The 27917-nt window shown below is 40.5% G+C and overlaps 1 protein-coding gene across 3 annotated transcripts in view; it reads right to left on the bottom strand.

Annotated features, from left to right (window-relative positions):
- Positions 1–27917, bottom strand: part of pitpnm3 (PITPNM family member 3) — a 111452-nt gene that overhangs the window by 24932 nt on the left and 58603 nt on the right. For all 3 annotated transcript variants that reach the window (XM_085370709.1, XM_085370711.1, XM_085370710.1), the window contains exons 4-8: positions 15235–15305; positions 14872–15092; positions 3604–3793; positions 1511–1633; positions 824–1005 (exon numbers count right to left, since the gene is read on the bottom strand). In XM_085370709.1, coding sequence (XP_085226835.1) covers positions 824–1005; positions 1511–1633; positions 3604–3793; positions 14872–15092; positions 15235–15305 — 787 coding nt within the window. The remainder of the gene's footprint in view (positions 1–823; positions 1006–1510; positions 1634–3603; positions 3794–14871; positions 15093–15234; positions 15306–27917) is intronic.

Raw genomic sequence — 27917 nt, forward strand, 5'->3', positions numbered from 1 at the left:
GACCCAGGCGAGGAGCTTAATCAGGAGTGTAGAAGCAAAAAGTGAGAAGGGGCATTGATGTGAACTATGTGGCATAACTGTGAATTGATGAGATCCTATTTTCTTTTTTTTTTCTTTTTTTTTCTTTTTTTTTGCCTGTCCCATTTGGTTCTTTAGCCATCAGAATTGTTGATCCTATTTTCAGTGTGTCTGCTTAATGGTGTAAGCCTAGTAGAGCATGTGATATGCAATGGGAACACTGGTTGCTTGAACTAAGTCAACATGGCAGTCGTTCCCCCTTCAGGCCCCAGTCATATTCACCCGCAGTTCTCAGTCTCCATCACAAACTGGCTGGCAGAGGTACAAACAGGCTATTTATAGTCCAGCAGACTATAGACAGGTAGAGAGGATGTGCAGTCAAGCTGTAAATATTGATACAGAACAGGGGTGACACAGGGCAAAGTATTCCAGACAAACCTGGAAGAGGGCCAGCACACAACATCTGGTTAATCATATAAAGCTGTAACATTGCTGATCAACAATGGCTGCCCAGCAGATACAGATGTTGAACAATGAATAAAATCATCTTTTATGGTGTATTATTTTTAATATCACAATATTGATGAATGTTATGAAAACAAATAAAGAAAACTAGGGATTAAATGGCTAATGGATAGAAAAAATGATGCAAAAGAAAACAGCAAGTCAAAAAGGGCCTGTCCATTTTCAACATTACCCACAATCTAATACTAATAGATACTATCTTAAAAAAACACTTGGTTTCACTTTATTAAAGACACTTAATTTCTTTAGTTGTGGGTTAAGTTCTTTTATCCTGTTTCACCTGGAGAAAAAGCTGTGCTGGCCAGTGGACGAGGTGTCTCCATCATAAGAGTCGCTCTGTTTACGGCTGAGTGGTGGGCCGCCCTGGCCTTCGTTGGGAGCGGAGATGTCAATGTTGCTTTTGCTCAGCCTCTTGCTAGAGCTCAAACCCGAGCTGGACTCCCCCAGCAGGCCTGAGTTATCCTGAGAAAAACACGCAACCTACTATAAGACCTCAAGTCACGACAGTGGTTACACCCCAGAAATTACACATAACATGATGGGACTTGATCTGTTTTCCCAGGTGAACAGTTAAATGGAGGAGGAGAAAACTGTCTGCAAGAGTGAGTCTATTAGATGTGAGGGGATCTTAATGGAAAAATAGGGCTGAGAGGAGGGAGGGAGTACAAGGCTGGGATCATGCAAGGCGTAGAACAGGGAAATAACAAGCTGCTTCAGGATGGCAGTTCGGCACAAATGTCATGATGAATATGTTACATGTACACTGCAGGAACTCTAGTCCTCAGCAATATTCAGATCTCCTTGAAATCCAGCATGGAGTACAAATTGTGACCCAAATGTATGACGAAGGCCCAGGAAAACACAGGTATGTAATTTTGATGTTTATTATCATACATGTCCAGAAAGTGTTTTGTTTCATTAGACGGTAATAGTCTTCCCTCTGCATCATCAGTGTCTGTGTCCCTACCTTCAGGCTCTCAGTGCTATTGTTCCTGCTGCTGTTGTTGGGGCTGCCAGGCCTCTGGTGGTTGCTGAAGCACAAGGCGTCAAAGCACAGAACACCACCCACACAGTCGCCCATCAGGCAAACCTGCACAGAAAATATATGATATAGAGACCCACTACATGAGATTCACTCAGTGATAGTAGAACTGGAGCAATGAATTTAGAAAACAACATATGTTACTGGAACTAGAGGGCATGACGCTGACTTTGTCTTAGTTTCTTATTGTATGCAAACAGAATATTGTAGGTACCACAAAATAACTGCCACAGTATGCCATTAGTAAAAGTTAGTATGCAAGGAATTTTAGTGTTTTGTAATTATGTAGTACATTTATCAGTGGACAGCAATAATAAATGTTGTTATGATAAAAAATAGCAGGTAAAAGCTAATAAAATAAAAATTTAAAAAAGTTGCTGTACAGCATTATTCTGCAGCTGTTTCACTTCTGTGAGCAACTCCTCAATTTCCCTTGGGTATTGCATTGCCCAAATATTTTTTATGGAGAAAACATTTCCAAGAAAAGCATTCTCAAAGATACAGTTTATGCAATAATTAGAGGCCCCTCCAAGTTATAATTCTCACTCAGGTATATTGGGAATTTGGACAACTAGAATGTCTCCAGTTACATTAGTTTGTTTCAGTTCTGCTAGTCTTTCATTTCCTGCTTTACTTTCTTGCATAGTTGTCTCTGGTTAGTTGTGTCTTGTTTTGAGTTCACAACCTCACTTGCTTCACTGTCTAGATTAAGCTTGCCTGACTCTCATCGCCCTCCTGTTTCCTGTTCTCTGATTACCTCATATGTACATGTAGGCTTATCCTCCTCCATTATTATCTTAGGGTTTGTTTGCATCTCTCTGTATTATTTTTTGAATTCAGTTTCTGTTAGTCTGCCTTTGGTCTTGTATTTTAGGATCTGTCTGCCAATAAATAGGTTTTTGCTAATCGGGCTGCCATGAAGTCCTTTTGTCAGCAAATTGGTTAGTTTATGTACTCCCAGTCAAAAATCTGGACACACTTTGAATTTGTTTTTCTTTTTGTTTTGTTTTTTGTGTGAGTTTAGGTAATACGTCTTTTTTTTCTTGTCAATTAACCAGTATTTAGGCAATTCTGTGACTACAAAAGTAGCATCTGGCTCAGCAGCAAGCAGTAATACTTGTCACACAAATATCCTTGCACTTTCCTTCTGTATCACTGAATACATCAGTTTTACCAATGCTTGTTTTCAGTGTCTTTTGGAGTTGAAGACATTGCAATTAGTCTGCAGAATTAAACTGAACACATCAATTTATATTATTTTATTTTCGCATCAGTCTAATGATGTTAAAAATATGCAGTGTTGGAACTTGGTAATTACAACAATAATAATTACTAGGAGAGAAAATGCTGAGAAAGGATGCCGGGCAGTTTTAGACATAAAGCAGGAGTAGAATAAATTATGAGCTTAAACACAACATCAACAAGCATACAGCATACAGTATTGACACACACACACAAATCAAAGATTAACAGGCACTGACATCACTATCTTTATCATAATGGTCCTTGCACTGTTTTGAGGATACTGACTGTTAATGTAGATGGCATTGCCCATTAGCTACATGTATTTACTATTTGTCATGCACCATAAAGTCCTGAGCATTTTCAATTTTTTACCATATAGTGCTTGAAGAACCGAATTGTAACTACATTTAAAATAGTTCACATATTTGGCATTTAAGGGCTCAAATCCAGTGTGTGAATTCAGGTCCACTGTGAACAGCATTCTCACAGATTATTTCCCCATTATGAGATACAGCCCATGACTAAGAGCCTTGTAAGTTGTTATGTAGAACTAAAAGAGGAAATGTGGTCCAATAAACATTCAAGATCTGGTGCTCTCTGAGGGTCTGAGCACCCACAGTTTCCACACATTAGAAAGCCCACTCAAAAGCAATCTTTGCTCCATTGACTTCCATTAAATGGCCTAAAGCCCATTACTAAATGATGAGAGACAAGAGAGTAGCAGTTCCCCTCGCCTCTCAACGCTTTTCTAAATAGAAGAAGGCACTACAGACCTGACCGCTGAACCCTTGACCGTCTTCTGACTGCAGGAAACTGCGATAGACTTGGTTGGCCCGGTCAATGATGGTCGCCACAGCATCCTGGTAGCGTGGAGAGACAATGGCGAGGAGGGGAAGGGCAGCAAGAGGCAGGTGGTCTACGCTGCTGGACACACAGCTCTCATCATAGCTGTACGGGTTGAGACTGGAGGGGGTGATGGTAGGAGGACAGGAGGGAAGAGTTTAAAGAGGAATAGATGGATGAAGAGCAAGAAGGAAGATTTCATAATTATTTCATACCTTAAAAGGTTTTTTTTACCACTTCGTAAAACACCGGCACAATGGATTTTTTAATGTAGAGAACCACTTTTTTTTCTGAGGTTTTGATGTTTGGGGGAGGCCTGAAAAAAAATCAAGACTGATGAAGTCTTTTGGAGCTCAGTGACCTGTCTTCTATTTGTCACTGTTTGTTTCTACTTCATGACGGGCCTCAAGGACAGCCTAGCTGATTTTTGATAGCTTGAACACAACTTAGTTTTGTCTTATCTGGACTATAGATATAGGAGAGGGTATACAAATAATTTATATACACTGTAGGGATTGGATGAAGATGCTTCTTATAACAGCTGTGCTTATCTCCTTGTCATGTAAGAATAAATGAACAAAAAAGATTAAAAAACAAAGAAGTTAACGATGTCTAAAATCAAAGCATCATCAAGAAAAGTTCCTCCAGTGTTATGTGATTATTCCACATCCATTCATGGCACACGATATCTGAATTTAGCCCAGGTTTTTCCACAAAGCTTGTGTAGGCATAAATGCATTTGTGTGTGGTTATGTGTTTGTGTAGGCAGGCAAGGTGAGAGGTAGAAGAATCTCTAGAAATAAAAATTATGTAAACAAGCAGCTACAGCAATGAGAGCAGAGTGTGCATTTTTACTGAGCGTGCATGCGTGCACACAGATCAGACGGAACACTTTTTGTGACAGCGTGGGGAAACAGTAAAAGATGGCATTGCCCTGCACTGTCTCCTTGAGCTGCACTTCTGCCACCATCCATCAGCTGCTCTGATTACAGAAAGAACCACCAATGCCACACCAAGGCTGAAATTCCATCAGCAACCACTGATAATTCACAGAAGTTTAAGTTGTGTTTTTTTTTTCTTTTTAAGTTTTCATTACATTTTTGACAACAGTTTTTGGGTACATGCAATTGCTCTACTGAGATACGGGTATCAATTATAATGTTATCACTGTTTAATCCAGCCACTACAGATTTTCGGTCCTGTAAATCGGTAAACAGTTTTTTACAAGCTTTGACACACATCTGTGATATATTTAGCTTTACGCTCCCATGATGTCTGCATATTTTATTTGGCAGACTTTTACACCAGATGTCCTTCTACAACCATGCCCAGTTTCAAACCAGGGATCTTTCACGTGTTAACAGTTACACTAGCTTACTTAACTATTTTATTTAAGATTTATATAGAGAAATTTAGCTCTTTGTAACTCAGCTTGAAAGCAGGCTTGAAACTCATATACTGAATTTATAAGATAAATGCTTAATTTAACATTGGTTTACGTTATTGTGCAGTTTTTGGACAATTAATCAAAAATGAACACACATAGTAGGCTGGATTTGTGTATGGTATTATGGACTGAATGGGTGAATTCTGATATGCAGTTCAAACTGTACATCAGGATGTTGAAATATTATTTAAGTGACGTTAAACATGGCATGGTTTCTGGTGCCAGACAGGCTCAACAGAGTATTTCAGAAACTGATGATGGACTGGGATTTTCTTGCACAACCATCTCCAGGGTTTAAAGAGATCCAAAAAAGAGAAAATACTCAGTAATTGGCAGGAAAAAATACCTTTTTGATGACAGAGGTCAGAGGAGAATGGCCACACTGGTTTGAGCTAATGGGACAGAAACAGTAACTCACATAACCACTACAACAAAGGTATGTCCATGTTCTGGTGGCTTCTTCCAGCAGGATAATGCACCATGATAAAAAAAAAAAAAACCCTCTAATAATATCAAACTGCTTCCTTGAATATGATATATATATCATATGAATATGATATGTATATAGTAAACCGATCTCAATCCACCTATCTACCTGTGGGATGTGCAGCTGACAAATCTGCAGCATCATGTCAATATGGACCAAAATCCCTGAGGACTGTTTCCAGTACCTCATTGAATCTGTCACAAAGACTTACAGCAGATCTGAAGACAAAAGGAAGTATAATCCAGTACTAGGAAGCTGTTCCTAATAAAGTGTTGGGTGCGTGTATCTGCAGCAAGAGCAATCCATGTAAGTCCTGGGCTTCCAGCAACACAGCATTCAGCTGTCAGCCAGTCACATATACAGTGGATAAAGCCACCTCCACAATTCTCATTGTCACATCAAGCACACTTATTCAGCTTGATTTTAAAAGAGAAACTTTGTCGGTAAATTGGTTTGCTTGTTGCAAAAATCCCTTCATTCTTTGCTCATAAAGCCGCATAGAAAATGCACACAACACAAGAGTTTCACAAGAAAAACCACAGATGTGCCCCTGATTGGTGTTGAAATGCCCCCTGTTGAGCCCTTTCTCCTTATTTGGCAAGTCAAGTTCACATTAAGTCATTTTAAGTTCACATTAAATATCGAGTAGGCACAGCTGAGAAAAAAAGAGGAATATGAGAGGAACAACAATGACTTCAGAATCACCTCTGTGATGGATCGGGGGAATTATGTGTTGCAAACTAAGAATATTTAAATAAAATAAAACCAGTATATTTGTATATGTAGTAAACCAGATTTGTTTCTTAGCTTAACTCCTACTCCTCCTAGCTACATGACAAAATATGCATACAGCTTTTATTGTTATTGAGAACTCTGGCGTGCTCTTATTTAGATGCACAAGGTAAACAAATTAAAAAATTCAATGCATTTCGATAAAAATGGAAGTTCTTGTTTTTCATGAAAAGTTGAAAACATCTAATCGGTGAGTAGAAGATGAAACCAGAAAAGAAGTGTATCTTCCTGCCTGATATTCAGCAACTGACCAGAGTTGCCACACACATTGAAATGTCTGCAAACTATGACTGCTAACAGTTCACACAATATAATTGCCATGTTTGAACTTATATATATTATAACTCAAAGAAGAGTAGTTTGTCAGATTTTAAAGAGTTCCACAAAACACTACACATCTTCCAAATTCATGCCCAACAACAATATTGCTGAGTAGATGTACAGAAAAATGTGACAGTGCTGTGTGAAGGAAAGTGACTGGAGTTGTCAGGGGTTTTCTTTCTTACAATTCTAAGTTATAGAACTAAATCAGTGCTTGTGTGTTTCACCTGTTATGTTTCCAGAAGTTTTGCTAATAGCACTTTTCCACTCTGATGTGTAACTGACAGCAGATCTTCTAAGACTATTCACCCTGCAGTGTATGAACTCTGCTCTTAGGGCAGCTTTCTGAGAGTGTTTCAACACCTCAAGCTGCTTTCATGCAGATTGTAAAAAAAAGAGAGAGAGAGAGAAAAGAGAGAGAATGACAGAGGGGGAAAAAAGAAAGAAATCCTTTGTAATGTATTCGCTGTTGCTGGAACGGTGCAGCTATCCGCATAACAACAGTGTCACTCCCTCTACAGAGGCCGCTGTGAAATATTCAGTTCAGGCAACTGCAGCACAGAAATGTCAGGATATTACTCAGGAGCAAGGCTTGTTGTGCAAAAACAGAAGAAGTAGAAGAAGAGCTAAAAAAAAAAAACATTAGTTCACCTCATAAATTGAATCAAATGGTATTTGTATAGCGCTTTTCTAGTCCCTAAGGACCCCAAAGCGCTTTACACAACCTGTCATCCACCCATTCACACACACATTCACACACTGGTGATGGCAAGCTACAATGTAGCCACAGCCACCCTGGGGCGCACTGACAGAGGCGAGGCTGCCGGACACTGGCGCCACCGGGCCCTCTGACCACCACCAGTAGGCAACGGGTGAAGTGTCTTGCCCAAGGACACAACGACCGAGACTGTCCAAGCCGGGGCTCGAACCGGCAACCTTCCGATTACAAGGCAAACTCCCAACTCTTGAGCCACGATCGCCCCATAAATTGTTTATCCACTGCTTGTTTATTGAGCTTTGGAGGTGAGAGAAAAGAATTCCCAACATCCCAGCTAAGTACCACTGTGGGTTTGGTCGAAGCCTTGTAGGGCCCTGATCTTATTAAAGTCGTGTTAACAGATGTTCCTCTCATACACTCACAAAACACACTTGCTTTTGGAGAAATGCAAAAAAAACCTGTGATTAATATTCCAAACACAACTCTACCTCTGAAGAGGTTTCACAAGTCACACGACAGGAACAGAGGTTTTACACCTGCTGCACTGCTCCACAAATGTCAGGTGAGACACTCATTATTTGTGTTGTATAATTACTTGATTATGCAAGCGCTTGTTAGTATTAATACCATGGAACAGCCACTGTTTTACATTAGAAAGAGTGCACAAATAGGATTTGTTTGTATGTGCATGAACCAGACTCTTCTCTATTTTATAAAAACATCCTTGAAGGCTGCAGGTTATTCTCTGCACAACATCCATTCTTCTAATTAATGTCAAGCAATTACTACAATCTTTTTTAAGACAAACATGTGCTTTGAAACAGGGTTTTGCTATCAGACCATCCAAATCCGATCTGTATTTATTGGCTCTAATTAATCATAAAAATGATTTGATTTCCTTTCCGATGTTGGTGATCAATAAAAACAGAGCTGTGATATTAGGCGAATAATTTTGAGAGCAAAACTGACACTTCTGGTTCTTTGGTTCTGGATTTTACAGCTCAGTATAGTGGTGGATGTAGACTCCTAATTAAGAGCCTAATGTAATATAGCAGACCACAGGAATGATGAACTTGGCATCAATCAAACAGCAATGAGATGGCTGATAATTCAAATGTACCACTTGGGAGGCTTTTTGCTCCTCAAAAGAGACGCACCAGCATCTCCCTGACTGACAGACGAGCGTGCCTCATGTCGCTGTGACGTTTCTTCCATCATTATTTAAATTCATGAGTCATGCACTCACGAGCAGTGGCATTTACCTCGTTCAAATCTCCGAGCTCACGTTCAAAAAATGTCAGCTAAGAATATACGAATATATACGTAATATCTGCATGTAATGAAAGCGCATGACTCTGAAGACTCCCATAACAGGAAGCATTTTTTTAAATGGGTAACATCATATCATATCAGCTGTAAGGTTATCCTTTACATTCGAAGTGAGAGAGGGTTTTTCATTTGCCTGTAATTGCCATGTTAAGTTACTTAGTGCCACTTACAATACCCTGCTATACGTACTGAAGTCTTCCTCGACAGTTCATAGTAATGTGATGATGCGATGATGAAGAGCTCCACGAACAAAGCGCAGAGACGATAAAGCCAAGTAAGCCAATTAAATCTCGACCCAGCCTCATCGCACACAGCATAACCTTGAGACAGACTTTGTTATGCTGCCCTTCAAACCTGTCGCTTCTCGCCACATAACGGCAAACTGAAAAACTCTGAAGTCACTCAGATTTCCTGCCTAATTGCTCTCCCAATTTCTTAATGCCTGGCTTAGCACTGCATAGCATTTACGCCATTAACATGAACAGCAGCAGCACTCTGCTGAGCCTTATTAATTAAAGAGAGGGGGCATGGAAAGAGTATTGGCATGTCCTCAGTCACCAATGGCCAGAATAATGAGCTTCTACCCACCAAACAGAGGTCATTCTCCCTGGAGACGGACAAGTCAAAATCCTTGCAGCTGCCCTCGTTTGGCCTGAACACTGATGGGTGTACAGTGGCACTGAATACATTATATTTTACTCTCCTGCTGCTCAGATTTTAAAATCTGAGATGCTTCTATTTAAATTGAGGCTGCAGAGGAAATCAATTTGGGAGCATTTGTGTTGCTGCTGTTAATTGGATGTGCCATGGTGCTGTAATATACGTTCAGAGAGCTTTCCCAACTCGTTCCGTGTGGGATGTTTTTTTTCCAACTGTGTTTATGGATTACGCATGTGTTTCTGTGACGCTCTGCTCCTCGTCAGCACTCCAAGGTATGTTCATTAGTACAGTGGAGCTAATAATAACTGCTCTGAGCCTTGTGGGACACAGTAGCTCTTGTACACACAGCAACAAGAAAACTGAAAAACATGTTTATTCTCTATGGGAACCTTATATGGTACACAAGGAACTACCAAACGGAGTCCAAGGTTTGTTTGTTTATGTGAAAGTTTCTCTTTGAGGCGCTAAGAGGTTTTGCCACCTCCACTCCGTGGTGTGATTTTCAGCCAAGCTGTTACCCAGAATGAGAACAAATTACCCACACTGCAGTAATTCCTTTCTGTGTGGCTTATTCCTAAGATGTTTATATTGGCATCCAAATAAATGAGACTCCAAACACCCACAAGTTCAGCACTATCATTAGAGAAAACACTGTTAAATGACAAAAGTGCAGTTGACTGAGTGATGTGCCTTCATGTTTGTAGGCATCCATTAATCCCTACTGACCACACATATTGTGAGAGTATATTAAAGACCTAGAGCCATCTGCCCAAAATAAAGTTTTATATATTTTCACTGCAGATCAGAAATACATATCAACTTCAAACTGCTATCAGGCAATTGTAAAAAAGATTCAGATAAACCACTGCAGATGTATGTTTCAGTATCTGGTTTGCCTACATTAAAGGACTGACAAGTTGTTTTTTGTCAGCTACAATATGTATTTAGCATTTAGTGTGTATTAGTCATACTGACATGTGTTATGGTAAAAACAGGTTAACCTATAAAACAGTTTAACAGTGAATGAATGAATAAATTGAAATGTACATAAAAGTAGGGAATTACTATTATTATTTATATCAATAGCAATATATTTGTCCAATCTAATCCTGTAAGGTACTACAGGTACTGACGAATAAAGAAGAAAAGCTAATCTTTTCTCACTATACAAATACATGAACTTTGACGCAAAAAGTGTAGTTTCTCAGTGTCTTCTCTCCCCATGACAGCGAGAGCAGCAGGGTGTACTACAAAGCAAGATCACTGGCTTAGTGAGCCATGTAGACCTTAAAAGCCAGAGTTTCACCTGGCTGGATCACCATGGTAACTCAATACATAACCTAGTCCAAAACAGGTGATGTTCAGAGTTTCTGTTTGAAATGGGCTGGAACCTTTTTTTTAGTTTATTAACAGTAGGATTCGCAATAAATAAAGTGTGACATAGATTCCCTGCTTCGGTTTCAGCAGCACATACTGTGTGTTTTACATTGTCTCTGGAATTTCCATGTATTCAGCTGGTGACCCAGTAAGTGGATACATTTTTATGTTTGTCTTTTTAAATCTGCTGCTGAGCCTTCTTTTTTCATACTGCTGGAAAAGCAGCTAGAGCACAAATTAGAAACTACAAAAACATTTGCTGCGACGGAATATTAGGGGCACATTAGGGGAAAAGAATATTGTTGATCATTTTGAGAATAAATTTGAAGTTTCAAAGTCGAAAATGTATTTTGAGATGTGAAGATTGCCGTTACTGTTTCACAACAAACTGCCATGGCTGCTCTACCCTTTACAAAACCGTGTTTAAATGAGTTGGTGAAACAAACTGATCAGCCACCTTGTGATAAGACATACATATCTGTATTGCACCAGGATATCACCATTGATAACCTTTCATCTGTCCATTTCAAGCCATTCCCTTTTGTGATAATCCACTCGCCTGCATTTGTGTTTTTCTGCCTGACCACAAGCATCTTTTCAAAACCGATTCTGAAGTACGATTTCACTAACTCAGAGGGTCCAGCAACCGTGGCAGTTTGTCCTGAAACAACAACTGTAATCTCCATATTTTGACTTTTTTCTCAAAACTGAATTACGATTTTAATCTTGAAACTTCAAATTTATTCTCAAAACATTTATTTTTCTTAATGTGGCACTAATACTCCTTCCTAATTTGCAAGCTGTTGGATCAACAGGATAAATTTTACTTTGATCTGACAGCAAACTAAAGATTTTCACACGTGAGACAAAGTTGGAAATGAACACACTGAGTAACCTTTAATGTTTGTGTGTCTGCAGTCTTAATCTCTCATGTTAGAAACAAACAGCAGCACACCGAGCAGAAAATAAGTATAATAACTATTTATTTCACCTGCACTTGTAATGATCTAATCAAAAGGTTAAAGATTTTTTTTAGGAGTGTAATATTGTAATGTAATATATCTATATCACTAAAGCACTTCTGGATGGATGCAAACTGCATTTCGTTGCCCTGTACCTGTGCATGTGCAATGACAATAAAGTTGAATTCTATTCTATTCTATTCTATCTTGTATTATTTTGCAGCAGCAGCATCGGATTTTAATGTTATTTTTCTAGATCTTTAGAGAGCTCTATCACCGGTTCTTCAGATGATGCATCTGAATGGAGCAAGCCCTTAATTCTTAAGTTTTATGCAGAAAAGTCGAACGATGTGTCTCACGCTCACAATTACGTGAGTGAGCACAGTCTCTGAATCAAAAAAGCCTGAGTTAACAAAGAATGATGATAGTCACAAACGTGGTACTCATCGTCAATTAAACTTTGATCATAACAGAGACAATAACAATAATAAACAATAAAATAACAGAGAATAAATGTATGACACATGAATAATCCTAAATGTATTGGTATGTGTGCGTAAATTGTTTCTTTAGTTATACATTTCTCCATCTCTTAATTTTATTTAATCATTTATTTATCTCCCAGCAAAACAGCTTTGGTTGACACACTGTTGCACTAAGAATTGTTTTTTAAGCAAAATTTCATGCGTGCCTGTGTGTCCACACGCTTTCAATTACAGACAATTGAGACACGCAGCCATATAACTCAGTTCCGCTCTACTGCAATGGGAAACTGTTGTCATGAATATTTTATCTCTGGATGTGGTGAAAGCAAAGCAGACGTCAAGCTGCTGAGCAGCTACACAACTCAAATCTCTTTACACTTGTCTTGCTTCCAAGTCTGTACCTCTCTCCAGCTAGCATCAATCACAACGCCAAACAGAAGCCTCGACTTGACTGCTAAACACATTCTTTCAGCCACGGTGATTAGTGACAAGTCAAACAAAAAATATCCTCGGCATATAATTGGGGAGCCGTGAAAACAAAGTGACGCTGTCAGAGGCAAAACTGTTGACCACTGGGACATGTGACATTAAATGTAAAATGAAATTATTAGTTACGCTTAAGCAGCCGTCTGAAAAGTCAGCAGTTCAGACTAAGGAAGGAGAAAGTCATGCTTTTGCCGCCTATATCTCCTAAACACCATCCAGCAGCTTTCCATCAATTTCAATTGCAAGGAATAAGAGCTGTGAGTGTTTATGGAGATGTTTAATATATCATAAAGAAAGAGTCATCTGCTAACGTCTGTTCATTACCATGTTAATATAACAATGTCTACAATTAACCCCGCCCCCTTGAAACTGAAACCTGAATGCAAAGTAACAGTAGCTAATTAACCAAACAGATCATTGCTTGGAGAGGCCTTAGAGGAAACTGTATGAAGTCATTTAAGCATTAATTTTATCCACTAAGAAGACACCTCTACTATTAAAGGGGAGCTTTAACAATTAGAAGCAACATTTAAAAAGTTTAGGGGTTATATTTTCCACATGATCACATGCTTATGGGGCCTGAGAAATGCCCTGAGCATGCTAATTAAGACAGAAGTGTGGCTGACCTTCACCACCTGAGCAGCACTGGGCATTAATTCCTGCAGACATGCACATTCTTCAAGCATCTTCTTCAAAAATACAGAATTAATTGCTCCTTCATTGTAATTAAAGCTTTCAATCAAAATAGGAAGAAATTAAGATAAAAAGCTACAGAAACAGGACAATTACCTTATGGAGCACTTGGCTTTTTCCCTTTGTTTTCCTTGTCTAAAGAACCGAGCTGGAATGCAGCTTACTACGGGCAACAAATTACAATGTGACAGCATGAAACTGCTCAGCGTCATGCCTCATAATCATTGACTTATTCATCAGCTGACAAGTGAAATCACAGACTCCTAACTCTCTCCAACACACTTAACTTTTGTTGTGAGAGTAAGCCATGTTAGCTGTCATTCATTTTTTAAATATGGAAAGTGGACCATGAGTGTTCATGTCTCACTCATAGTCCATCCAAATGTTTACGCATGTGAAAGAAAGAAAGTTAATGCAATAGCATTAGCATTAACTTTTCTTCAAGTTACATATCATTGATATGAGGAACTTTGGTTTATTAGTGTGTCAGTGACATCTTTCATTCATTCACTAGAGTATGGGTGTGTAGTGATATTAAACATGTGACCCAATATCAGCTGTTCAGGAAACTTGTGGGTGAAGCAAGAAGACAAAACTAAATAAACTGACTATCTGCTAATATTTATACTAATTTTACTTTTGAAATGTAAATTTTAAAGGTGTTCCAACTCATTCTAATGCCTAATGCACTGACAAGCACAGGACCTTTTACAGTTTTGTCATTGATTTACAGTCTGCAGCGACAGAATCAACAAAATAGCTGATTATAAAATCTGGTGTCACTTTTCCCACAGTGTTCATCCATTCTACTTAACTTCATATCATTTTAGATACTTCATATCACACTAAGGTGTTTATCAGAGCTGCCTGAGGCCACTAGTTCATGTTGTCCTCCCATCCAAGCAGCAGAAGGCACATTATTCTATTTAAAGTGTGAAAGGCTGTGTTTCCACATAATTAATTTCCGACAAGAAATTGTACTGGCAACTGAAAAATTCTGGTTCACTGAAAGGGATAACCCTAGGAGTTCTTAAAAGTGCCTTAGCAAGGTCTGGGTCACACGGAGCGTGAAATACAGCTTTTATTCTCATTCAGTTGTGAAATTCGCTGCACGGGCGAACATCACTCTTTCCAAAAATATCTCCTCATTTGATACTTGACTTCAGCTAATATTTTGGCATATTTCTTTTCCTCGGTCTTTAATTTTCGGTAGATCTGGAAGCGGTGAAGGCCACAGCACATGATTCACACCATTTTCACATTTATCAAACTATTCACCATGCCTCTGTGCCCTTCTCCAGTTATGTTTTGCCATTGATCTGTCACCTGTGTGGCTAAATATGAATGAAAGAGAATTAAATCATCTGGATTTTATCCAGGTATGCAACACTTTAAAATGTCAAGAGTACATGAGGGCGTGTGGTTTAGCATCAGCACTTACTTGGACACCAGAGAGAAGGCTTCAGCACATACAGCTGGACATGGCACCAGCTTGATCATCACGTGTTCGGCAGCAGCTTGGAAATGCGCCCGCGTAACCTTGTCGAGCACCGAGGCCAACGTGGCCACATCGCCAGCTTTTGTGCTGGGATCTCCGCCCGCTGTGTCCAAGATGTTTCCCCCATGCACCACAAGTATTAGCACATGGGTCTTACATTTTCTCTGCAAGGGTGTTGAAAAGGGACACGTTAAACAAGGGAGTGAAAGGGAGAGAAAAAATAAGGGCAACATTTTGTGAAAGGGATGAGTACTCCTCCATGTTATTGGCTACTAGTGAACAGAGGCTGTTTTGTAATGGTCCTACCTCTGTATCGTCCACGCCTTCAATGCTGCTCTGAGGGGCACAACGTGGGCCTCCCAGCTGGTACAGACCCTCTGTATTGCATGAGTAAAGTATAGGGGCAGGAAGTAGCAGCAAGGGAGAACGAAGGAAGGAAGAGAGACAGAGAAAAGGAAAGAATGGGTCACGGCAGGAGATACTTCAGCCAGACACACTAATAACAAAAGCATAAATGGATATTGATTAGTGAATATGGTCAACATTACGAAAGCCTCTTCATCTCTCTCTATTTCGACTTCAAACTGTGCAGTGGTTCAATATGCCCTGAGGCTCAAATAAAACAAGCATGAGATTCAGAGATCAGTACCAAACAGCAAACAGTAGTTTTTTCTGTGGCAGCATCTACAGCAAAGCATCACGTGAGACGCAGAAAGAAAGATGAGGGCACAGTTTGTGTTTTGTTTTTTTAATATCCACCAGTATCTCTCCCTCCCTTTTGAAGGTGCAGCATTTCTTTGGAACCTGGCCAAACTCATTACCCTCTCCGGAAGCCTCTGCATGCTGTGTCATCCTATTCCTGAGCTCTCTCCTGTCTCTCTATTTTCTCTCTCCCGGCTTAAGGCCCAGCTCTGTGCTCTGCTCGCTCACTCGCTCGTTGTTTATTTGGCCCCCTCGTCTGGGACTGACTGTCATGGGAGGCTCACAGACTCATGCACCGTCGGCTTCCTTCTACCCAGTTCCCAGCCCACAGCTTGCCTCCAACTGCCTGCTTGTCTAGAACAGATCAGCACACACAGGGGACTTAGCATACTGCACTATTTTAGTCACAAAGTAACAGGAAATCAATGGAGTAAGTTTTTTGGTTTTTTTTACTGAAATAGGAAAGTAGGGTAGAAAAGTTCTTCCAAAAACCTTGAAGTATTTTAGCGTGCAAACACTGCCGAAGAGCAAAATGTTGTGGAAATTGACAGCAAATACAAAACCTCAGCTGCTTGACAAGATGATGGCTGTATCTACTTTTTGATTATTCATTAATGTGTCAAACATGAGGCCACTGATATAACAACAGGTGAAGAGTGAAGAACAGTCTGGATTCAAACCGAGAACTTTCTTGCTTTATTGTCTGCACAAAATAATTAAAATAAGAATTAACTGTTGACTTTTCAGTTTCCCCAACCATTAGCACCATTAGCATGTCAAACAAGCACATAAAGCTACCGACACAATTCTCAACAGCTTTTGTCTTTATTTAAATCCATCATTTTAAGCTTTGAAAAACTGTTTTGTTTTCAAGACATGCATGTGTCTTAATAAAATTATGAACACCATTTAATTAATGGAACTATTTAACATATTACTGTGAAAGCTGGTTGAAGTCCGGACGGAGACACAAATTGAGGCTGTGTCAAGAAGGGGATCCAGAATGAAACTCTGCCAGGTCAAACCAAATCTTCTGGTTTAAACCTGTTTTGGTTCGCTTGAGAGAAATGATGGAAAAACTTTAAGAGTAATGACTCACAAAAAGCTCTACACTCACTTTCAGCAAATAAAACCTGAAGACATCTTAAGGTGAAACCACTCGAAAAATCTGACCATAGACACACTAACAGAATCACTTGGAACAGTGTGCGAGAAATGAAAATCTTGAGTGAAACCTGGAGAAATTGGAGCAGTACCAAAAAGCGGAAAGCTGAAATAGGTTTCATTATATGTTCGCAGAATAATATCACTGTGGCTGAATGAGTGACATAAGATTAATTTGGCTTGGGGAAAAGGAAATGTTGCAGTGACATCCAAAGCAGTTTAGATTTTTGATGTCCTAAAGAGAATAAAGCCAGTGGATCCTGATTCTCTCATATCATTTACTGATTAAACTAGATAGGACAATGACATTGCATCCAAAAAATGCCAGTATAAATAAAACCTACATCTGAAACATGAAAAATGACCTGGCTGCCAATGGGCAGCAAACAGCTGCATTCAGCAGGTTGTAAAGAGAAAGACGAAGGAAAGATCAGAGCTTCACTCCTCACCTCGTCATTTGTGAAAACAGCACACATGCTGCGCTCCTCCTGGCTTCAACATTAAGTGAGGCATTTGTCTGATATGGGTGCAAACTGGCAAAATCATGTTTCTGTTGGCGCAGCTCAGTGGTATAAACTTGCCTTCCTGTGGCTAAAGCTAAACCATTTTCTTCCATCTACAGCAGACTTTTTTGCTGCGGGGGTGGGGGGATTCTTACCATCTGCGTTTCTTTTTCATTTTCTTGTGTTTCTTCTCTCAGACGTCTGAGTCCCCCCGGTCAATATGGGCTTTATGAAGCACATATTGATCTAACCTAGAAAGCACCCAGTGGGAAGTTGACAGTGCCCTAGTTCAGTGGCATCGTGGCCATTTCCAGTGGCTCTAGGCCCAGGCAGGCACACACTAACAGCAGGCGAACAGAGTGCGTCAATGCATCTGTTGTCATACTGAGATATTTCATAAGTTATCTATGAGAGACGGAAAGGAAAATTGAGGGTTGCGAAGATGAGAACAGGTCTACAGAAAAAATCTCCAAGAGCTGAAAGTGAAAGGTTGAAAATACTGACATATTGATCTCTGTCAGGATGCCCCTTGTGTGTCATTCTGTCAGTGTAACTATGATTTAAAATGTCATTGTCTATAAAATGGTGGCTTCTTTTTGTCTCATTTATCACCTTGGATTTAGCAGATGGAAGGAAAACAAAAGCAGCAGGATGAGACTAACTTCCAGACAACAGAGTTATAGCTTCCCCAGGGTCTATGAAAATGGCAAAACGCACTCAAAGTTTCCTGTCTGCTGGAGTGTGATTCAATTCATTAGAGTTCCAGTATCATGGTGAATTATCTGTGTTCCTGCAAAGACGCGAACAGAAAACAGCAGCATTTTTCCTTCCCATCTTTGATTGAACAAGATACACTATAGACTCAAGAAGCAAGACAAAATGTGTGATACAGAGCAAAGCTGCATGATGTACTAAACAGGTGTGGGAGAATAATCCACAAAGAGTGTATTAAAAAACAAACATTTAACTTAAACTTGCAAGTGCATTTTCAACATAAAACCTACACTGACGTATTATGACTGCATAGAATCTTTAGGGTGAATGTTGCAGGCGGTATAACGTTCGGCACAGCATCGCTAGACTCTTTCACGTCTCTGTCACATATTCTCACTGTGAACCTGCCCTCACCTGTGAAGAGAATGGGTTCCATGTTGCACACCTGCCAGGTCTGGTGTTCTCTAGCGAATGCCAATCGAGCTGGATGATACATGGCTGTGTGAGCAGTCCGACTAAACTGATTCTAGCCGTTTAGTCAGAAAGATGGACATGAATAGCTGAGTGGAGGTCATGTTGGGGTGGCTGTAGCGTAGAGCAGGTCACCTACTAACTGGAAGGTTGGTGGTTTAATCCCTGTCTGCTCCAGTCTGCATGCCAAATATCATTGGGTGACCCCATGTGATGCATCCATTGTAGTATGAATGTGTGTGAATGTTAAATGGGTGAATGAGGCAGTTGTCTAAAGCGCTTTGAGTACTCAGAGTAGAAAAGCAGTATATGAGAACTAGTCCTTTAACCATTTATCATGTTGTAGGCCTCCGTCAGTGCTCCTCCTGTTTCCCCTCACATAAAGGAGCTGATTGCTGGTGCCCTTCTACGGCCTTGTCCAGCTCATCTCATGTAATATTTCTTCGAAACTCTTGAAACTGTGCTGGGAGACACAGCTGAACCTCTTGCAACGTCACGTATGAATGTGCCATCCTGGAAAAGCTAGAGTACCTGTGCGACCTGAATGAACTGCATGTACCATCTCATACTACCAGTAGCTACAAGAACACTAGCAGAAAAAACACCTGTAGCCCAAAACCTATAAAATCCTGCCCTTCATGGGCGCCTATCTTGTTGCTTCTCCCTGTTATCACTTTCATTTGCACCAGAGCAGCAGAAACCGATTCGTCCTTCGGTGATCTGGGTCAGTCTTCCTAAGTTTAAATGACTTTGTGTTCTACTGCGATGGTCGAACGTTCCCTGGACTTTTGAGGAGTGTGATTATTTGAAAATGAATAAAAATGATACATAAAAATGTCAGATGTCAAATATGAAAATGTAAATTGAAAAGCTTGATGGAAGGGTATTTTTTCTGAAAAAAAATGCTCTTAAATAAAGAATACCATCCAGAGAAGCTGTGCTGCTGGTTGGTGGCATTTATTTGTTATCACTGGAGTTGGTTGTGTGCCTCACAAGATACAGATTTCAACTTATTCAGGATGCAGCTGCTCAAATTCTACCCAAGATTTGAAGAAAAAAAGGATCATGTCACTCCAGTTACTCCATAACCTCTGCTGGCTATGAACTGCTTTCAGAAAACATTTTAGGATTTTCCTCCTGGTAGATAAAGCTTTTAATATCTTTCTTTCTCTCAGTCTACATTGTTAATAGACCCCTCAGGTCACAAGATGTTTCTCTCCTTCACAGATCCAAATCATTTCAACATTTTTTTGTGGCAAAATTTAAGCTGCTGAGAGAGACATTTATATACATGAGGCAAATAAATCATGCGTAATTTTGTAAGTCCTCACTATGTGTTTATTTGGATGAATGCTGTCTCGTAACTGGATAAACAAGCCCCTCTGACCTCTGGCACAGTATAGGCATGCTAACAAACTCAGCCATCTGTTCAGCGCCGCTGGCATCAGGGTCTGCTTTGTTGCCCTACTGAGAAAATACTCGAGGGGACCCCACCAGTCCTGCTGCATGACAAACCTGCTGACCGCACACATCAGCATACACACGCACACATCCCATACGACTGTGCAGTTTATATACACTGACTGCAACCATCAAATGCACTCACAATCTGTGCCTAACAATCCCAGCTGCTCCCAATCTACATGACATGGCTGCTGTACAGCAACACACGCTAAGGCAGAAATCTACAGCACACAGAAGTGAGGACGGAGAGGCAACTTAGTACTCACAACAAAACCCAAGCGTAGGAGACTTTGAATTCTTTGAATATAATCTACTTATTATTCTGCTTAGAATTTGCATTTGTATTATTCTGCCAAATCCAAAGGAAAAAAAGTTTACAAATATACCCAGAAATATATCGAAATATGCTGATAATGAGCAGCATTGAAGACCAGTAAACAAGTCCACGACTAGTGGGACAAATTTAAGTACTATGTGTACTTTAGGCATGTGCATATACACTGGATCCATAAGTATTTGATCAATGACACTTTCTGCCTCTGTACGTTACCACAGTGGACTTTCTAGTACAGGGTTGGACTCCCTTTACATTCAGAACTGCCTTAATTTTTCATGGTATGGATTCAATAAAGTGCTGGAAACATTCCTCAGAGATTTTAGTTCATACTGACATGACAGCACCATACAGTTACTGCAGATTTGTCAGCTGCATATCCCAAAAGTTCCCCATTGGATTCTGATCTGGTGACTGTGGAGACCATTTTAGTACAGTGGACTCACCATCATGTGAATTGGTGCACTATCCTGCTTGAAGCAGCCATCAAAATATGGCACGGTGGTCATAAAGAGATGAATGTGGTCAGCAACAATACTCAGGTAGGCTGTGCTGTTTAAACAATGCTTAGTTAGTACTAAAGGGCCCAAAGTGTGCCAAGAAAATATCCCCACACTATTACACCATCAGCAGCCTGAGCCATTAATACAAAGCAGAAAGGATACATGCTTTCATGTTATTTATGCCAAATTCTGACCCTGAGAGCTGTGCAGATTTGGAGCTGACAGCAGCCATGTGACGCTATCCAGACGAATATTTCCATTTCCTTGTTAACTGTTAAAACATGCATACAGTCTTACAATGATGCTCAGGGTAACAGCAACAAAAAATAACTTTATTGTTCACAAAACTCAATATACTGTATGCTGTACTCTATTTTTTTCATACACTGTTAAGCTCTTATTTTCTTGGAATGTTAAGTGGCAGAAACGAATGCAGCTACATGCCACATAAACATTTATGGCAACACCCAATTAACATTTCTAAGCAGTAGAAATCTATGTGGAGCTGAGTGACAGATGTGGTGTACTGCTTGGGTTTCTTCCTCCTTCCTATTTCATATCTTCGTTCTCGCTCCTGCTCGCTCTTCCTTTTACCCCCCTCTCCTTCCCCCCTCGTGGGGCTCCAGGCTGCGACAGTGTTGTCTGCGTGTGATTATCTGTTCCCCATGTGCGATCGCACAGCCTTTCTTGCTTCATATCCTGTCAGACAAGCATGCTCATATGCACACATCTGCACACATACAGATAAACAATTTTCACAGGCGTGAAAGTACAAATAGACACAGAAATGGAGACACAAAGGTGCCTTTGTTAACAAAAGCATTATAACAACTGAATGCCTTTAGAAAGATAGATAGATAGATAGATAGATAGATAGATAGATAGATAGATAGATAGATAGATAGATAGATAGATAGATAGATAGATAGATAGATAGATAGATAGATAGATAGATAGATAGATAGATAGATAGATAGATAGATAGATAGATAGAACTTTATTAATCCCTCGGGTGGGTTCCTCTGGGAAATTCGATTTCCAAAAAGCACAGCACCGACAGAAGTTTCAGAGTTACAGAATATTATATATATATATATATATATAAACACACACACACACACACACACACACACACACACACACACATATATATATAAATACAGAGACAATATAAATAAAATATACGAAGGGGATAAATAGAATAAATAGGAATAAAAAATAAAAATACAAGTGAATTGCACATTTCGAGTATTGAGGTCTATTGCACTGTTGACTATTTACAAAAGTATTGCACAAAAAGGTATTGCACAGTGAGGTGAAGAGGCACTACAGCTTAGTTGTTCCCCCCTCCTTTGTCCTCCTGTTTCCCCTCCCTCTCCCCTCCAGAGAGGAGTTAAACAGTTTGATGGCGTGTGGGACAAAGGAGTTTTTAAGTCTGTTAGTTCTTGTCTTGGGGAGAAGCAACCTGTCACTGAACAGACTCTTCTGGTTGTTAATGGCCGTGTGCAGAGGATGCCTGGCATTGTCCATAATGTCCATCAGTTTCTTTAGTGTCCTTTTCTCTGCCACTGTCACCAGAGTGTCCAGCTTCATGCCGACCACAGAGCTAGCCCTCCTGATCAGTTTTTCCAGCCTGGATGAGTCCTTCTTTGCTGTGCTGCTCCCCCAGCACACCACAGCATAGAAAAGTACTCCAGCAACCACCGACTGGTAAAACATCCTCAGGAGCTTCCTGCAGATGTTAAAAGACCTCAGCCTCCTGAGGAAGTACAGTCGGCTTTGGGCTTTTTTATACAGGTGCTCTGTGTTGCATGACCAGTCCAGTTTATTGTCCACCCACAGCCCGAGGTACTTGTACTTGTTGACCACCTCCACCTCCTCCCCCTCTATCTGAACCAGCAGTGGACCTGCTCTAGACCTCCCGAAGTCCACAACCAGTTCCTTAGTCTTTGAGGTGTTGAGTTGCAGGTGGTTTGTGTGACTCCATGCGACAAAGTTCCTCACCAGACTTCTGTACTCCTCTTCCTGATCATCCCAGATACACCCCATGATGGCTGTGTTGTCTGCAAACTTCTGAATGTGGCATAATTCAGAGTTGTAGCAGAAGTCAGAGGTGTACAGGGTGAAGAGAAGAGGGGACAGCACAGTTCCCTGTGGTGCTCCTGTGCTGCTGACCACTGTGTCAGACGTGATGTCCTTCAGCCTGACGTACTGTGGTCTGTCGGTGAGGTAGTCGGAGATCCAAGCGACCAGGCAGGGGTCCACCTCCATCCTGTTCAGTTTTTCCTGAAGCATACAGGGCCGGATGGTATTAAAGGCACTGGAAAAGTCAAGAAACAGGATCCTGACCGTGCCTTTTCCCCCATCCAGGTGTGAGTGGGCTCTGTGTAGGAGGTACAGGATGGCATCCTCCACTCCGACACCCGCCTTGTATGCAAACTGTAGTGGGTCCTGGGCATGTTGTACCTGTGGTCGGAGGAGGTTGAGGAAGAGCCGCTCTAGAGTCTTCATAAGATGTGACGTCAGTGCCACCGGTCGGAAGTCATTCAGCTCATTGGGCCGGTTCTTTTTGGGGACCGGGACGATGCAGGATGTCTTCCATAGGGCGGGCACTCTCCCCAGTCGCAGACTGAGGTTGAAGACTCGTTGTAGCGGCTCCCCAAGTTCAGCAGCACACGCCTTTAGCATCCTAGGACACACCTTGTCTGGGCCTGCTGCCTTTCTGGGGCGAAGCTTCCTCAGTTGTCTCCTGACCTGATCCACTGTGACACTGGGAGATGTTTGGGAGGAGGGGAGGGGGGGAGATGTCTTGCTGCTGAGAGAGAGATTGGAGGAGGGGGGTGTCATGGTGTCAGGAAGGGGGGGAAGCGAGGGAGGTAGGAGAGTGGGGAGAGGACTCTGTAGTAAAGGTGAGGGTGAGGGTGGGGGGGTTGTGGGCTGGTCAAACCTGTTGAAGAAGTTGTTGAGTTCGTTTGCCTTCTCCACAGTCCCCCCCACTGTGCCTTTCTTTAAACATTGTAGAGATGAGGCTCTGGCTCATTAGCCACCTAGATCACCTCCTGTTTGTCTACAAAGCCCTCTCCATGGTCCGGCTCCATCTTACATGCCCAACATCTTATACTCTACTTCCAGGTCCCTCCGGTCAGCTGATTGGACCACAGTCAGAAGCATCCAATCTAGATTTAAACTCAGAGGAGACTGTGGGTTCTCAGCATTCCCCTCACATTCAAACCTACCCATTTTCCACCGAGTCTTTAAAACTAAACTTAAAATGTATTTTTATTCATTGGCATTTGAGTCTTTCTGAATTTGCTCATGTACATTTATTTGCCACAACTGTATATGTTTAGCACCTACTGGCACTTTTATTATTTTTACTTAATTCTCATCTGTTCTCTTGTTTTTATCCATTCTGCCTGGTGAACAGCACTTTGATCAACGTGTGTTGTTTTTAAATGTGCTTTATAAATAATTTCGAGGTTGAGAATATTAAATTGCTAAAACCTTCAACTGCTAAAGAGCCACAATTTTATCCTGCAGCACAACTGTCTCCATTAAACTAAAAGACTATTTTTTTCTGACATGAATAGACGTAAACCCAGCTTTGTAACTAACAAATACGCAGCTTTGAGATTTGGTTTTTTTTCCCCAAGCTAGAGGAAATAGCAAGGACAGACAAGACCGAGCACTCAGCCATTCGCCTGATAAATAAAACGGCGTTTCTTGTCATCTCATTCCTGACATGCGTAAACTAGTGGACCATATTCGTCCAGGACGACCACACAGACTGTTCACATATGTAAAGAAACCAACATGTGTCTATTATAAGGTCAGCCAGGAGATCTGTGTCAGGTGGCTAATTTGTGCAATTTCTGAGCTGGTCAGTAGCAAACAAACCATTTTTACTTTGACATGGGTAACTACTTTGTGGGATAAGTTCATTATTTTTGTCCAATTAATTATGTTGGTCCAATGACTGATAATACCAAAGTTTTTTTTTCTTTAAGATCAGAGATTGTATTATAAATATCTCACTCCTGCATCTTTTTTTTTATTTGTTTCATTATTCTACAGTAATTGCTTTTGTCTTCCCAGTGTCTATGCTTCTGTTTGCAATTTTGTTTTCAGAGAAAGACAAAAACATTAATTTAATGGGAATTAAAGCAAGAGTGACATTGTGCCTATCCAAGCATCGTGTGTTAAAAATGACTGCGGGGATGCATGGGTAGAATACAGATGAGCCTCAGACCTTAAATTTATGTTTTCTGTCTCACTCTGTGTGTTTTCTGAATAGAGCTCCGGGGTGCATTCACAAAAGAGAGCCGTGGTGCTCCACAGAAAACGGAAAATCATTCTCCCATTCAATATATTTCTCTCCAGGTCACTTGGTGTGGAATTATATTTCCACCATATATTATGTAGCCAGAGGAACATCATCTGTGGTTGGTTATTTGGTAGGGCTTATCACTTAGTCATCTCTACCAAAGTGTTTAATGTTGCAATTTCAGATAATGTTATCCCAGCTTGGCACCGCACGCCAAGAAAGCAGCCAAGTCGGAGTCAGTCACTTTTGTTTATCAAGCAGCCCATATTTTTCAAAAAAAGATCACTTATGTAATGTGGCTATTTCAGGTCTGACTGTATTATATCGTATTAGTCAGTCAAAGAAGTGGAAAAACACAGGAATGAAAGGAGCACAGCATAAATATACAGATAATAATCTTTGCATAGTAAACAGATGGGAAGTATGAAAGATGCTGGAGCGGTGGCTGATGTGAGATCGCAGCATCTTACCGAGCAGAGATAAAGAAAGAGTGCAGAGGAGAATAAGGGGCAGTTGTGCTCCAGGCATTCCTCTCTGTCGCTGAGGTTTTCATCACTGTAAGTCACCTCTACTGCAAGAGAAAGTGTTTATAGGAGCCAGTGGCTTGTGGAGTAATGAAAGTAGAAAGAAAAGAGAGGGAATAAAAGAACATGATGAGGCTTATGGAATGAATGGGCATAGAAACTGTGGAGAAATATAAGACGGAAAGAGCCAGCTATGTTTCTGAGAAAACAGAAACCGATGGAGATTAAAGGGCAGTGGATGTCAGCTCAACTGCTAAAAAGACTGACTGACAATAGTCCAGCTGCAGAACTTTATGTTTTCCTGATTATCACAGATTTTAATTGATAATAAAAATCCCACAGGAAACAAACCACAACACAGCAATGTGATTCAGCCTTCTTCTTAGTTTTTATTAAAAACCACTGACAGTAAATCACCAGCAATGAGGTGATTAAACAAATGGGCAGCTGTAGCAGCTGCGGTTCTTAGTGACTCATTTACCTGGTATGAGTGTTGATAATTACAGCACAGTAAATCTTCCACAGAAGACAATTTGGACATGTTTACATGTTTTTGAAGGATTGATTTGGATGTGCTGATGCCCAAATGCATCAGATTTTTAAACACTTAATCCACAAAAACACTTGTAATGTAGCTGGCACCCAACACTTTTCCCCCAATACCTTGGATTTTTATACTCTCCTCACTAATTGCTTTGGTTCATCCAACTGTGCTTCACAACTTTGTTTTGGTTCACTCTCTCTGCTCTCCTCGGCATCATTTATGGCAATTCAATTCAATTAAAATCTCAGTGAACAAGTTGCACAGAAAACAAACACAGAAACTATGACCACTTAAAAATCAAAGAATATTATTTAGGAGAGGATGCAAAAACAAAACCCTTTAAAACTGCATTCTTTTCCCAAGTAGTCATACAAGTTATGTGGCCTAGTCATGTTGATTTCAATGACTTGCATGTTTCATTTTCCTGCCCTTGTGAAGTGCGTTGTAATAAAGATACTGATAAAGGCTTTGTCTTATAGAGATATTACTCCAAATGTCACCTACTGATTCTTAACAAGTTAAATTAAAAACATTTTTCAGGCCTCTTCTGTGAATAAACTGTTTTGTAGACACCACTTACAAATTGCTTTCCTGCAAAAATGATTCAAATATCAACATTATCTCCTGAGTCAAAACTGACGTTGTGCATCATGATGGCAAAAATGATGGTTTTACATAAAAGTAGAAATTTCAGCCCTCTATTACAAAACAACAAACTCAAACGCTGTTTGGATTATTGCAATTTATTTGATGAAGACACTGTCAAGAAAAGACTTCCACACAGTGCACACAGGCTACACAGACTAGCATTACTAGTTGCCTGCCATCCCTTTATCCATCCCTCCATCGCTCCCTTATTCAGGGTTGCTGGGACACCACTCTATGCAGAGAATCCCAGACCTCCCCTTATATCCACTTCCTCCAGCTTATCCGTGGGGACACCAAGGCATTCCTAAGCCAGCTGAAAGATATAATCTCTCCAGCATGTCCTGGGTCTCCCCCGGGGCCTCCTCATGGTATGACATCTTGCCCACCTCAAATGACTCTTTGCAGTGTGGAGGAGTAGCACCTCTACTCCTGAGTGCCTCCTGAATGACTGAGCTCTTGACCTTATCTCTAAGAGAGAACCCAGCCACTCATTTATGATGCCTGTATCCACAACCTCATTCTTTCAGTCCCCAAACAGAGTTTGTGACCACAGGTGAGGGTAGAAACTTAGATTGACAACATTTATCCCAGTTATTACCTGGGTTCAAGCATTTTGAGATGACAGTCCTGTGTAATATCAGCCAACCATTTGCACATATCTACCAGCCTCTACAGCTCAATCACCATGTTGATCAGTTACTTCAGTAGGATAAGAAATGGTCTCTAGAGTCACAGGTCTTCCTCTTTCAATTTGTTCTTCTTTATAAAAGGATAATACAAATACAAATTTCCCTTGCTAAAAAAGCAAAGGACATCCAGGGGACACTGAGGTAGTGAGTCAAGCTCAAGGAACTACTTATCAAGTCATTTCTGCTGTTTTATTAGTTTTTTTCTTTCTTTTTTTTACCTGCTGGCAATCATAATTCATTTTCCAGACATATTTGTATCTAACCTTGTTGTGTCGATAGTTTTTTTCTGCTTCGATCAGTTTTGCAAAAATTAAATTGACATCTTTAATGCTTCTGTGCCCCCCACAAGCAGATTGCAAACTATTAAAGCATGCAGAATCTTACCAGGCATGTACACACTTTTAT

The sequence above is a fragment of the Diplotaxodon limnothrissa genome, linkage group LG14 (assembly GCF_057381915.1).
Source record: "Diplotaxodon limnothrissa isolate DT_005_m linkage group LG14, D_limnothrissa_male_GT1.1, whole genome shotgun sequence".
NCBI classification, from domain to species: domain Eukaryota; kingdom Metazoa; phylum Chordata; class Actinopteri; order Cichliformes; family Cichlidae; genus Diplotaxodon; species Diplotaxodon limnothrissa.